Source organism: Castor canadensis, chromosome 10, assembly GCF_047511655.1.
Source record: "Castor canadensis chromosome 10, mCasCan1.hap1v2, whole genome shotgun sequence".
Classification (NCBI taxonomy): domain Eukaryota; kingdom Metazoa; phylum Chordata; class Mammalia; order Rodentia; family Castoridae; genus Castor; species Castor canadensis.
This window is the reverse complement of record NC_133395.1, coordinates 30,079,008-30,092,495: the sequence shown is the minus strand read 5'-3', so window position 1 is coordinate 30,092,495 and position 13,488 is coordinate 30,079,008. Positions and strand designations below refer to the sequence as shown.

General features: G+C 37.4%; 2 protein-coding genes across 2 annotated transcripts in view; both read left to right on the top strand.

The window, feature by feature from the left end:
- Nucleotides 1-2,256, top strand: part of LOC141411567 (uncharacterized) — a 69,484-nt gene extending 67,228 nt beyond the window's left edge. Inside the window, exon 4 of the mRNA XM_074044612.1 lies at nt 2,110-2,256. Coding sequence (XP_073900713.1) covers nt 2,110-2,256 — 147 coding nt within the window. The remainder of the gene's footprint in view (nt 1-2,109) is intronic.
- A 73-nt stretch (nt 2,257-2,329) lies between these two features.
- Nucleotides 2,330-13,488, top strand: part of Ndfip2 (Nedd4 family interacting protein 2) — a 60,561-nt gene continuing 49,402 nt past the window's right edge. Inside the window, 2 exon segments of the mRNA XM_020186279.2 lie at nt 2,330-2,386; nt 2,389-2,652. Of these exon segments, the coding sequence (XP_020041868.2) occupies nt 2,330-2,386; nt 2,389-2,652 (321 nt within the window).

Here is a 13,488-nt window from a genome sequence, read left to right as displayed (position 1 = left end):
TTATAATATAATGCTTAATATAGTAGAGGCTCTGGTGTTTGTCATCACTTCCTGGAAATTGGTGTTGGAAAAGTTCCTGAGCTTCTCTGTGCCTTGGTTTCTTATTTGTTAAATGGGAATTACAATTGTACTTACATTGTGGAACTGTGGTGAGGATAAAGTAACCATGCTAGCTCCTGGGTTAAGAAGAATGCAGTATTTGCATGCTGTTGTTCTCTTTCTCTTATTCCCCCTTATTGAATCTGTGCTCTGTTAGGTTAGCAAAGTGTTCAGAGAACTTGGTAGAAGGGTAAAACTGAAAGAATCTATTACATTAACAGGATTGCAGATGGCTGCTATGGGTCAGTTTTCTGGTTTTCAATGTTATGTTCTCAGTGCTGTGCTGGGTGTAAAAAACAGTCTCGTCTCTGAGAAGCAGTCTATTTGAGAAATAATGAACATGTAAATGGTTAATGAAAACACAAGCACATATAAAATTTAGTTCAAAATCAACTTTATAGATGATAAGTGATAAAGGAATCTAATTTTATTTTGCTAACGTTGGCTGTTGTTTTGATCACTTTGAGGCAATTCTATTTGTGGTGATATTATGAGGGTTTTTATAACAATAAAATTACATTTGTTTATTATCTTAGAATCTGAAATACAGTATAGAAGATTATAAGAAAGCACCTTTAAAGAAAGTTAAGGGGTTGGGGATTTAGCTCAGTGGAAGAGCGCTTGCCTGGCAAGTGCAAGGCCCTGAGTTTGGTCCCCAGCACTGGAAAAAAAAAAAAAAGAAAGTTAAGCATGATGATACCTTTGCCTTTTCTTACAGTTAGCCTAGTAATGCTCTCCACTATTAGATGCTTTAAGATGGCAAATACAGAAGCTGATGAATTCTTTGAAAAAAATGTCAGGAATGATTAAATATTTTAGTTGATGACTTTTCAACGAGTTTCCATCTTTATTGTACCTTTCTATTTAAACCAACTGGTCACGCTCATGCACTGGTTTCTTTCACTCCAGGAAACTCCTCTACACATTCCCTAGTGAAGTAAACTGGGTGGGGCTCTATACCTTTCAATTCTTTCCTTCGGGCTTTTCTACTGTAAGATCATTTAGGGAAAAAGGGTTAGACTACCTTTAAAACAACAAGAACAACAAAAAAGATAGCTGATTCATGTGGAATCAGTTTTCAGGTACAAAAAAAGCAGGTGTTTGGGTTAAAAGGTACTTTTATTTGCCTCATCATACTCTTCTACTTGCTAGAAAAACATGCTTCATGCCTTGTATGAGAGATGCACAAGCAGTAGGTTACGTGTCTTTAACCACTGAGATAGAATTACAATGCTCCTCACAAAATGATTCCCCACTATTAAACTGTTGGAAGTTTCTTTTCTTTATCCTTTTTCTTCTTATTTTCTCTTGGTTCTGGGGCCCTCTAGGCAGGTGCTCTACAGCTCCAGCCACGTCCCCAGACCCCTTAGGAATTTTTAATTTGAGCATTACTACAAAATTACTAATTAGTTTCTTCTATCCCTCTTGTGTCTTATTACTTTAAAGTCTTTTTTTTTTCCTTGCAAGACATACGCCTAAAAAGTTTGCTCAGTTCTTAAATCTCTTACTATCAAGAAGGAGGGAGGGGTAAGATTTAAAAAGTGATCCCACACAAGATTTTTAAGGCAACGAAAATACTCTGCATGATAGTTGTTTGTTTGGTTGACAATTGTGCCGTTATTGCGCATTTATCAAAACCCCTAGGATGCACAACATCGGGAATGAACCCTAAAGCTAACCATAGACTTGAGGTAATAATGGTGTCAGTGTAGGTTCATCAGTTGTAACAAATGCACCGCTCTAGTGGGGAAGGCTATGCATGTGTGGGAGCAGGGAATATATGTGATATCTCTGTTCCTTCCTCTCAATTGTGCTGTGAACCTAAAGCTGCTTTAAAAAAATTACCTTTCAAAAAAATCCCTCACTAATGACTTTGGGTGGGTGTTTTAGAAATGCCTTGGAGATGGATCTCTGCAATGTTCTAGCCTGGGTGAGTAAAAGGAGGACGTGCTGGGAAAATGGGAGACCTGTCCTCAAATGCTCTAGGAATTTTCCCTTTTCTCCTCCTAGCTGTCTCTGTGCGGTGATGGTGCACTCGCACGTCCTTGGTGCGAAACCCAAGCATCGGGGAAGAAACCAATCAAGGGCCGCTATTTACTTAATCATTTTTTTCCGCTCCTTTTGCCACCGCCCCCTCCCAACCGGCTGACAGCCTAGACCGCAACCCGGCGGCTGCCTGACTTTTTTCCATCTCCTCCCACCCAGCGATACTTTGGGAGCCGCGGCGTGGATGGGGCGCCGGAAGAGCCAGAGAGCATGCGCGACCGCCCCGCGCATGCTCAGTAGCGCGCGCGCGGCGTCCCAGCTCTCCGTCGACGAACCGCGAGTGACGCGGAGGTGTCCGCGGCTGCTGCGGGAGCGACAGGAAGTGAGGCGGCCCCGCCGGGCTACCGCGGCGGCCGTAACCGGGGCGGAAAAAGCGCCGCGGCGACGACGTCGTTGTTAGGGGAAGTCGAGAGAGCAGAACACCCAGGGGACTTGCCCGCTCGGGAGCCGGATTCCCAGCCGGGCAGGATGGATCATCATCAGTTGGGGACTGGCCGCTACCAGGTGGTGAGTTCCCAACCCCACCCGGAACCGGGCCGCAGCCCAGAGTCTCTCTCTCGGTTATACCCGAGGGGACGTGCTGCTTATTATCGTTATTTTGGCTTCTTTTTTCCTGTTGACCTCTGTCCGTGACTCCATCAAGACCCTTCCTTCTTCCCCACCTCTCCTCCTAGCCCCCCAAACCGCATCCTATGCTCCCCCCTATAAGACACCCGCTCCCCTCACCTTAAAACTTCTGTTTTATTTCTCACTTATTTAATGAGCCAGTCACTCTTGAGACATTCCAGTCAATTTCCTAGTAGGAATGGGGCTGAGTTCACATACCTGCCAGGAAGGTGATTTGCCGTCATAATGGTGTGTGAGTGGGGCTGTCGGGCACTACGTAGGGTGGGATGTGGACTTGCTGAGAATATACGTTAGGAACTGCGGACTGTAGAGAAGAGCTGGAGTGCTGATCTTGCTGCTCAGCTTAACCTTGTCATTTTGTCCTTTCCCATTATTCTAGTATTACAAGTGTATTTTTCTCCATTCCAATATATATGTCTGTATGTATATACATATGTACGTGTACACATATACATACATATGAGCGGGAGGGAAATCAAGAAGTTTTATTAGAAAAAGATTCTGATCTTGTTTGAAAATTAGTTTTTTTTAATGTAAGGTTTTCCGGCTTAATCATGTAAACCTTTGTAACTACGTTCAAACGAGTGGAACGTGTTCTGTATTTTTTTTTTTTGCATGCTTGTGTGTGTGTGTGTGTGTGTGTGTGTGTGTGTGTGTATTCTGTATTTGTCAGTTTGTATACTGTATTTGTGTCATTGGAGGGAGATTCCTATTGGAAATCTTATTTAAAAATGGACTCAGCAATAGCTGATTGCTGTGTTGCCAGCTAGGTAGCATGTTAATCTAAATTTTCAGGGGATAATTTAGTTAAACATTTATTGAGGGAGGAGAGAAGCACATCAATCCATATTGCTTGATGGTGCAGCTTATAGTTTATATTCTACAAATATAGATGTATTAACCCCAGATTTCACCTTTAAGATCATTTTCATGTGTATTGTAAATTCTATTAATAAATGCATTTTGACAAATATGAAGGATACTTGGGTTCCCAGTGGATGTAATTTTTTTAAGACAAGAGCTTATCCTTCTTCTATTGCTGTCTGGCTTGCATACTGATCCATATGGTCAGTTTTTTGAAAACTGATTGTCAATATTTTCAGAATGGTTCAGAAAAATACATTCTAAAGATGATGTCCGATAATACATTTTTGTGACTTTATTTTTTAAAGGCATTTTTATTTTTGTAAGCAAAAAGAAAATTCAGTGCATAAATATCTAATTATATTATCAGTGGTACTCGTTTTTGTTTTGTTTTTTTTTTTAATTTTTCCTGTTCCTATTTATTTCTCTTAATGCATGAGCTGATTTGAATTTTTTCTCTTTAGGTGCTTTTGCATATTGGAATCAACCATGATCTTATATACAACTCACTACTCAAAACATTTTTAATTTTTATTCCTTAAATAAGTATTTCATTTGCTTTTAGTAGATATGACTAGTTGTGGCTATTTTTAAAAACAAAATTCAACCTACCAAAATGTTGAAGTTTGTTCCTTCAGTTTTAATATATTTTCTTTTTCTCTTCAGTTTCTTTAGAAATAAAGTGGACAATATCATCTTTTATTTCCTTTTTTTTAAATTCATAGTCAAGCTGTGTCCTATACAGACTTTGAATGGGTGGAGGCATTCCTTGAGAGCAGAGGTCAGAAGTCACTTTTTCTAAAGACTTACTACCTGTAGGTAGGATATCAATTTGTTTTCCTTGTAAGGTGGAGCATTAGAGAATCTTAGGACAGTTTAAATTTGCATTTTCTTTTCCTGTGTAATTACATAGTAATTCCATCTATCTAGAATAACTCTTGGATTTGGTTTTGTTGAGAATTGCCTGATTAATGACTATATCTAGGTATGACACAGAAACAGCTGAATTTAAGTTTTGAGTGGACTTTGTGGCTCTTCCTTACATGGTGAACACAACTGTTTTATGGCTGCCTTTAGCTCATTTTTTTTTTTTTGTAAATTCTGGACTGATGAATAAACTGGAGCAATAAACACTTTGTTGAGTTTAAGAGATGATAAAGTAAGTAGATAAGTATACTTATGGGTGAAATGATATGCTGTGTTTACTATTTAAAGAGACAGATTTCACCTCTTCATATTGGTAATGCTTAGGGCTTACTACCATTAATCAGTGGATTGGCTTTGTCTAGAAACTCCTTTTTTTTTTTTTTCCCCCATGCTGGTACCAAACCCAGGACATGCCTTCCCATTGCTCTTGTGCATGCTAGGCAATCTGTCTACCACTGAGCTACAACCCCAGCCCTTGTTTTTTTTTTGAGATATGGTCTCACTCTGTAGCTGGCCTGGGAACTCAAATCTTCCTGCCTCCTTTCTCTGTCTCCAGAGTGCTGGGATTCCAGGCATGCACACTACTTTTTAAAATTTCTTAAGGATCTGAATTTTGTTAAGTAAAACAGGGAATAACAATGTAGAGCTACAAAAAAGTCTTGATTGTTAATCTTCTGTTTTCAGGAAAAAAAATGGGATATGTAGTTTCCTCGTGTTAGAAGAAATTTAGTTTTGCTTGATAGGAAAAGAGCAGTGTTGCCAAACTATTAAGTAGTTATTTGGTTTGCAGTTGTTAGACCACATTCTGACTTCGATGTTCTCTATTTTAAAGGCTCATGTACCTGTACCAAGCTGACTACTAGTAGTTTTAAAAAGATATTCTGTGTACAAATTACATTGGCAGTGTTCATTGTAGCATTCGTTTCCCAAAGTGTATTTCAGAGTGTTGGTAGTATGTGTTCATGGAACATTTATGACATACATTAAAACTATGAGATATTCTGTGGTTAAAAACAATGGTTTATATTTATCTACTGTAGCTTTTCTTAATCTTTGACCACAGGGCTTTTTTTAAAAATTAGATTATATTAACATTTCTAAAATATGAAGTATTTATGCTGTGGAGATCTAAGCACTTTGCTGTTGTGTCTGGAGAATTAAAGTTGTCCTTGAAAATCAGCTGGGAAGGAGGCTTGACAGTAGTTTAAAACAAGTTTTGGGGCTGTGAATATAGCTCAGTGATACAGCACTTGCCTAGCATGTGTGCTTGCAAAGTCCTAGGTTCCTTTCCCAATACCACAAGAACAGAAATGAAAATATGCTTTAAGTCATCTGGGCTTATATTTAGGTTGTACTGTTTGTAATTTTTGGCTTAGTTACTTAACATCTTGATGCCTCAGTTTCTGTATATTAGTACACCTCAGTAGTATTATGAGAATTAAATAGGGTAATATATGTAAAATGTATAGATACTTGTACATGATAAATAGATACTTTATTTACAAATTAGTAAGTTAGTCTGTTAATGTTTCACAGTTGCTGGCAGAAAACAGGACAATCCCAAGTCAGAGACAAATGACCTTACTCATAACACACCAAGCAAACATGAGCATCAGCATATTTGAGTAGATTTTCATTGCTACCAAGTCCCAGGAGGGTAATAATGTCCTTATGGACACAAACAGTGACTTTGCGTCATCGCAGAGGAACTCAGAACTCAGGGTACAGCACTTTTTTTTTTTTTAAAGGAAGCTGCAAAATTGTAGCAAACAACAAAACATGGTAGTTTCTCTCTTCCTGGGAGAGCAGATACTTTCTGTGGTTGCCTTGATGTTCTTTGTTGCCTACATAACTTATTGGAACAAACAGTACAGGAGTCAGGAAATGAAAAGATCTGCCGATGGCATACTCAGCAAGAATGTGTAGGGACATTAGGCAAACTGCCTCACCCAATAGTACATGTTCTGGATAATATGATATATGGAGCTGTGCCCTGGTGGCTCGTACCTGTAATCCCTGCTGCTTGAGAGGCTGAAATTGGGAGGACTGTAGTTCAAGGCCAACCCAGGCAACTTGTTCTAAAGATTCTATCTCCAAAATAACCAGAGTGAAATGGAGTGGAGGTGTGGCTCAAGAAACCCTGAGTTCGAACTCCAGACCAACCAAAAAAAAAAAAAAAAGATTATATGGTAATTTTTAGGTACAGTCGTTTGCTTTCATTTTTCGTTTTAAAGAAGTATTAGAGTGTTTTGCTTCATGTTGCTCTCTAGTTATTGCTTTCTTTTCTTGACCAGTCTGATTCCTTTGGTTTTCATTTGTTTCTTTTGGACTTACCAGTATATTTTATCTGGTTTATATTTTTATCACATCTCTTTTACATAATCAAGTTTACACATTTGCATAATCTTATACTTGTCAGTCCTTGTCTTGTTGTAGTTCTCAGTTATCTTGACACTGAACTTTCTTTTTGAAATTTCCTGATATCACGAAGCTTTTTACTTCTTTTGATGTCTCTGATTTTCTTCTCCTTATGAACTGTTTTTTTGTGCTTATCCATATTTCTTAAGTGTTGATGCTTCCATGTCATGAAATAGCAACTTGCTGCACTTCCATCATCTGACCATCTTCAGTTTATTGTTTACACTGCACAAGTCATATTTGTAGAATATAAATTTGATTTTCATTTCTTTGCTCAAAAACCTTCTTTGGGAGCTGGGGATGAAGCTCAGTGGTAGAGCCCTTGCCTAGCATGTGAGAGGCCATGGATTTAATCCCCAGCTCTGCAGAAAACAAACAAAACCAAGCAAAAACCAAAACCAAATAACCAACCCCCCAAAACCTTCAGTAAGGTCTCATTTAATCTTTTCCCCACCATTTAATAACATTTACTGTTAAAATTTAAGTATATAGGCATTGGGGGTGTGACTCAAGTGGTTGAGCACCTGCCTAGCAAGTGTGAGGCTCTGAGTTCAAACCCCCAACACCACCAAAAGCTTTTAAGTCTATAGAAGAGTTGAAAGAATTTTAAGTTAACTCCCTATACAATATACAAATAGTTGTTAACAATTTGTTACATTTGTGTATATTCAGTCCATCTTATATTTTGACAATTTAAAAATAAGCAGCAGAGATCAGTGCACTTCCCTGAAAAATCACATGCTTATAGTTAGCCTAGAGTCTAATGTAGCTTTTTTTTGTTTGTTTTTGGATTAAAGTCAATTTGTAGTGAAATGCACAAATCTTACATTGCCTATTGGATAAAGTTTTTTCAGATGAGTTTTAGTGAATGCATATACACATGTAATCCAAAACTACTTTGAAAATATAGAGCAAGGATCAGCAACCTACAGCCAATTCCTGTTTTTGTAAATAAAGTTTTATTGGAATAGAGCTGCGCTCATTTGTTTATGATGATAGAGTTGAGTATTTGAGACAGAACATACAAAGCCTCAAATATTTACTATTCTGCCTATCTTAGTCAACTTCTTCTTTTGTACCGAAGTATTTTAGATGAGTGGCTTAAACAACAGAGGTTTATTTATCTCCCACAGTTTTGAGGCTCAGAAATTCAGTATCTGGTGCTGACTGATTTTGTTCTATGGTGAGTGCTCTTCCTGGCTTGCAGATGGCCACTTTCATATTGTGTTTTTTGTTTGTAGAAAGTTCTGGTCTCTTCCTGTTCTTGTAAAGACAGTGCTATCACAGAGACCCTGTTCTCATGACTTCATCTAAACCTGATATTCCTAAATACCATCACTTTGGGAGTTAGGGCCTCACCATATGAATTTTGAGGAAACAAGCAGTCTGTACTTTTGCACTCTACAGATAAAACTTCCTTATGTGATATAAAATATTGCCATCACCCTGGAGAGTTCCCTTACAACTCTTTCCAGTCAATTCTTATCCCCCAGATGATTGCTCTCATTTTTTCACTTCAAATCAGCTTGGCAGTTCTAGAATAATATAGCATATAATCCGTGAAGCTTCTTTGACTCAGCGTGAACGTTTTGAGGTTGATCCATGTTACTATGAATGTTAGTTCAAACCTTTTTTTTTATTACTGAATAGTTTTCCATCACATAATCTATATGAATATACTGCAATTTAATCTGTTGTTCTGTTGATATACATTTGAGTTATTTCTTGGTTTGGGCTATAATGAATAAAGCTATTGTGAATATTTTTGTACAAGTCTTTTTGTGGTCATACATTTTTATTTCTCTTGAGTAGATTTACTGGATGAAAGACTAGGTATATATTTACTTATATGAGAAGTTACCAGATTCTTTTCCAAAGAAGTTGTCAAATTTACATTTCTACCATCAGCAATATAAGTTTGGTTGCTTCAAATCTTTATTGCAATTTTGGCATTGCCAGGCTTTGAAATATCTTATCTACTCTGGTGAGCTTATTGAAGTTAGAAATTCCTATTTTTAGGAATGGGCCTTGAATAGGCTCTCTATACTTGTACAGTGCCATATCTTAGCAGTTTGTCTTAGTAGTTTTTACCTGAGTCTAGCAGGACCTATTTATTATTAGGTTTTCAGACACAGTGTATTCGCTTTTAACTTTCTTGACTTTACATTTGTTTCTTATCTGAAATCCTGGTCTGGTTTGGTTGCTTCATAAAGTCTTATTCTTAAATGTAAAAACTCCTTTGAATCTATAATTAGAAGAGGGAGGCATCAAGAGTTTCTTGCATCTGTCATCTGCATCGAAGTATAGAGACCTTGTTATTCTGAATTGTGTTTGTGTATCTTCCTTCTGGACTAGTGCTTTCCTTAAAGGTACTTAAGGGTCTGGGAATGATTTTTTTATTTCATCTTTCAAATAGGTTTTTAAATTCTTAAAAATTGTAATTGAGGAAATTCATACTCTGTCACCAGGTTGTCATACCAACACTCAAATTGTGTTGCATATGAAGTTGCTATATGCAGCTTGAAGACCAGTATTTTTTTTCTTTTTCTTTGTTGATGTTTGCTGGGAATTGGACCCAGGGCTATACACATGGTAACTTGTTTCTAAATGCACTCAAGATTAAAGTTTCCCTTGTTATTTCTGTGATAACCACTGTGTGTCATTGATTTGAGTGTATCTCATTTAAAAAAAAATACAAGTGAGTAAATTATTTCAGTATATCTGAGTAATGTTAAATCAAATGCCAACATTTGCTAGGTATATTTGAGCAGTACATGTTCTAGTAATGATATAATATACGTGCAGTTACAATCATAGTTACATCATGAAAATATTACAATATAGTTTATAGGTTAATTTTATGTTTTGAGTGCCCTTGTCAGATTTATGCTTACATTAAGATACAGCAGTGCTTTTTCGATATCATTATTGATTAACCATGAAACAAAGGTCCTGTGTCTTTCTACCTGCCAAATTCTATTTTAGGTGCTGGTGAATAGAGCAGTGAAGTTCTTGTCTCATGGCTCTTACTTTGGTGGAGAGGTGGCAGATAAATAAGTAATCATAATTTTAGGTAGTATGTAGTAGATGGTTTGAAGAAAATAAAGCATGTGGATGAATAAATACTATGTTTTATCAAAAGTTAAATAGGTATAATAGAGTGATAATTACTTGCATTATGTAAAAAATGACATCAGGGAAATACAAATTAAAAGTACAGTGAATTTCCGTCTCATCCCAATCAGAATGGCTGTCATCAAGAAAACAAAACAAAACAAAATCAATTTTGGGAAGGATGTACTGGAAAAAAAAATCCTTCCCACTGTTGGTGGGAATGTAAATTAGTCCAGCCATTATGGAATTTAGAATGGAGGGTCCTCAAAAAATTAAAAACAGAACTACCGTATGATCCACTCTGCATCTGCTAATATACCTGAAAGAATTAAAGTCAGCCTACTTACTATAGAGAAACCTGCATACCCATATTGTCACTGTGCTATTTATAGTACTCAAATTATGGAATCAGCCTAGGTGCTTGTCAGTGGATGAATGGATGAAGAAAAAGTGGTATACGTATATACATAATGAAGTTATATTTGGCCATAAAAAAGAATGAAATTTTGTTATTTGCAGGAAAGTAGATGGAACAGGAGACATGTTAAGTGAAATGAGCCAGCCTCACAAAGACAAGTATTGCATATTTTCTCTCATATGTAGAGTTTTTTGGGGAAAAAAGGAACATGAAAGTAAAAAAGTATCATTGGCGCTATGGAGGGAGAAAAGAATAAGGGGGAATAAGGGAAGATAGTAGAGGAGTGAATATGATCAATGTACATTATATGGATGTATGGAAATGTCATAATGAAACCCATTACTTTGTACAATTAATATATGCTACTAAAAATATACTGAGATCTCTGCTAAATGCTCTATACATATTAATCCATTTAATTCTTAGAATGCCTTTGTGAAGTAGATAATGTTGTTATCCTCTTTTTATAAATGAGAAAAAATGAAACAGAACGAAGCTAGATAATAGGCCCAGCTGTGATAGATCTAGTATTCAGGCCTTGGTATTTTAATCTTGTATTGCTGTGTAATAACTATGCCATATGTAAGCATTTTATTATCTTTCAAGATCCCATGGGTTGGCTATGATCATCAGGGTGGTTCTTTTGCTCCATGTGATGGTGGGGCTTGAATGGATTGAAAGTTCCAAGATGTCTCATTTACTTACTTGGCAGTTGTTGCCAACTATTGTCTGGGTGCTCAGCTGGGATTGTTGACTGGAATATCTTAGTTTTATGTGTGCTTTTTCTCTCTGTATCTTCTTCACATGTGACCTTGGTTTTTGAAAGCATGGAAGGAAGAAGAAGCTGCCTTTTTTTTTGAAGCCTCAGCCTATAAGTTCAGAATGCCATTTCTCCTATATGCTGTTGGTCAAAGCAATTGTAAGGCTAGCCCAGATTCAAAAGGATAGGGAATAAATTCCATCTTTTAATGAATTTAATGGGGAAGGAGTGCACTTACACGGAGGGAAAAAATTGATTGTGGCCTATTTCAAAGTGGTTCTCCATTAAGTCTGAAGGTGTGACAATCAGGTGACACTTGATTGAAATGGGAAAATTTAGTTCTAGTTGGTGAATACTGCAAGTATGATGATGAGTATGTTGGTTTGAGAAATAGGGAGAAAACCATGGGACTGCAGGAAGGGGAAGGGGATGGCTTACAGTGGGATGGGACAAACACATAACTTGTGTGGTGAGTTTGATATAATAGAATTCTCATTTGTAACCCCAGCTTATAATTTTTGTTTCATGAAAGCAGTCAGATCCAGCTATATAATTTGTACAATCCAAAGCCAAGGGAAAATGTGAGACTCTGGCCTGGGGTGGTGAAGATAATCTCCCCTTCTTGTAGTCTGCTGTCTCAGCTCATGGTATGAAGCCAGCCTCCAAGGAATTGCCATCTCCAGGCTAGATATGCTCATTACCTAAATCAACAACAAGCAAGAGGCTCCTGATTTGCTGAATGCACATGCCAAGGTGTCAGTCTAGGATGGTGATGGCCATTGCCTTGCTCCAGTTTCCTAGTGAAGATGGGGAGGTCAAACAGTGAGAGGGCTGAGTAAGAGATCCCTTTTTGGGGAGACAAACTATGAGGTGAGTTTCCAAGTCCCTCACACGTGTTCCATTAGAGTTCATTTATAAAACTCAGATTCAAAGATAAGATCATTAAGAATTTTTTTCTTTTTTAGGGGTGTTAAGGTTTGAACTCAGGTCCTGTGCTTGCTAGGCAGGTGTTCTACTTCTTGAGCCACATCCCCAGCCCAAGAATTTCTATAGTAACCACAAAGTATTAAACCTTAATCTCAGTTGCTGTAGTGATGTTTGAGTGTAATCCCAGTACTTGGGAGGATGAGGCAGGAGGATCACAAGTTCCAGGCAAGCTTGGGCTACGTAGAGAAGCCTTGTTTCTGTAAACCAAACAAAAAACCCAAAACAAACAACAATAGCAATAAACTAATCATGAGGCCCTCTAAGGTGGGATTCCCTGTGACTACAGTGATCATATGCTCATAAGAAAGGCCCTGAACACAGTTTCACTGTGGGGATACTGATAATAGTAGTGGTGATGCTCTAGACTAATATTAGTAAGCCTGTTCTGTAAAGGGCCAGATAGTAAATATTTTACAAGTGAATGTGGCTAAGATTCAGTATGCTTTATTGTTGTATCTTTGGCCTGTTGAACTACATATCTGAAAAAATCATTTTTTATTTTGCTTATTCTCTAAGTATATCCTAGGGTTGTGGTAAGGTTGTTTTGTATCCCTTACTTATTACCTGGTAATTAGGCAGGCACTTAGTCTGTTCATAGAATTGGTGTAGAGATAAGGGGGTGGTGGAATAGAATATAAAACTCACTGTGAGTATTGCAAAGACAGATTTCTCAAGTTAGATACAATCTTCATTCTGTCTGAGTGGTCACCTCATTTGATAACATACTGAACACCTTGTATAAAATCCCCATTGCCTCTTTAAAGTACTCCCTATCCCCATTAAATTTTTATGCATAGTACTTACCATGTGATATTGTTAATATTTCACTTATTAATTCCTGTCCTTCCCTCCAAATGTAAGCCTTTTGAAGCAGAGAAATTTTGTCTGGTTTCTTCTCTGCTGTATCTTTCTATACCTGGCATGTGATAGCCACTCAGTATTTGATAGAAATGAATGAATGTTGCTAGCTCAAGACTTTGTCCATGTTATTCTTATTTTTATATTTTTATCGTTGCCACTGATACTTGGGCTCTCTAAGGTGGTGGTGGTAGTATTGGTTTTTTGCATCATCTTCTAGCTTAACATACATTGTTAAGTTCTCCTTCCCCACTCTCCTTCTTCCCTCTTTTTTTCTCTCCCTTTGAATTGATCTCCCCACAAGTTTTTCCTTAGTAGTCATGAAGCCATAATGCAGTGATCCTGCTTAGTACATTTATTAACTGTGAAG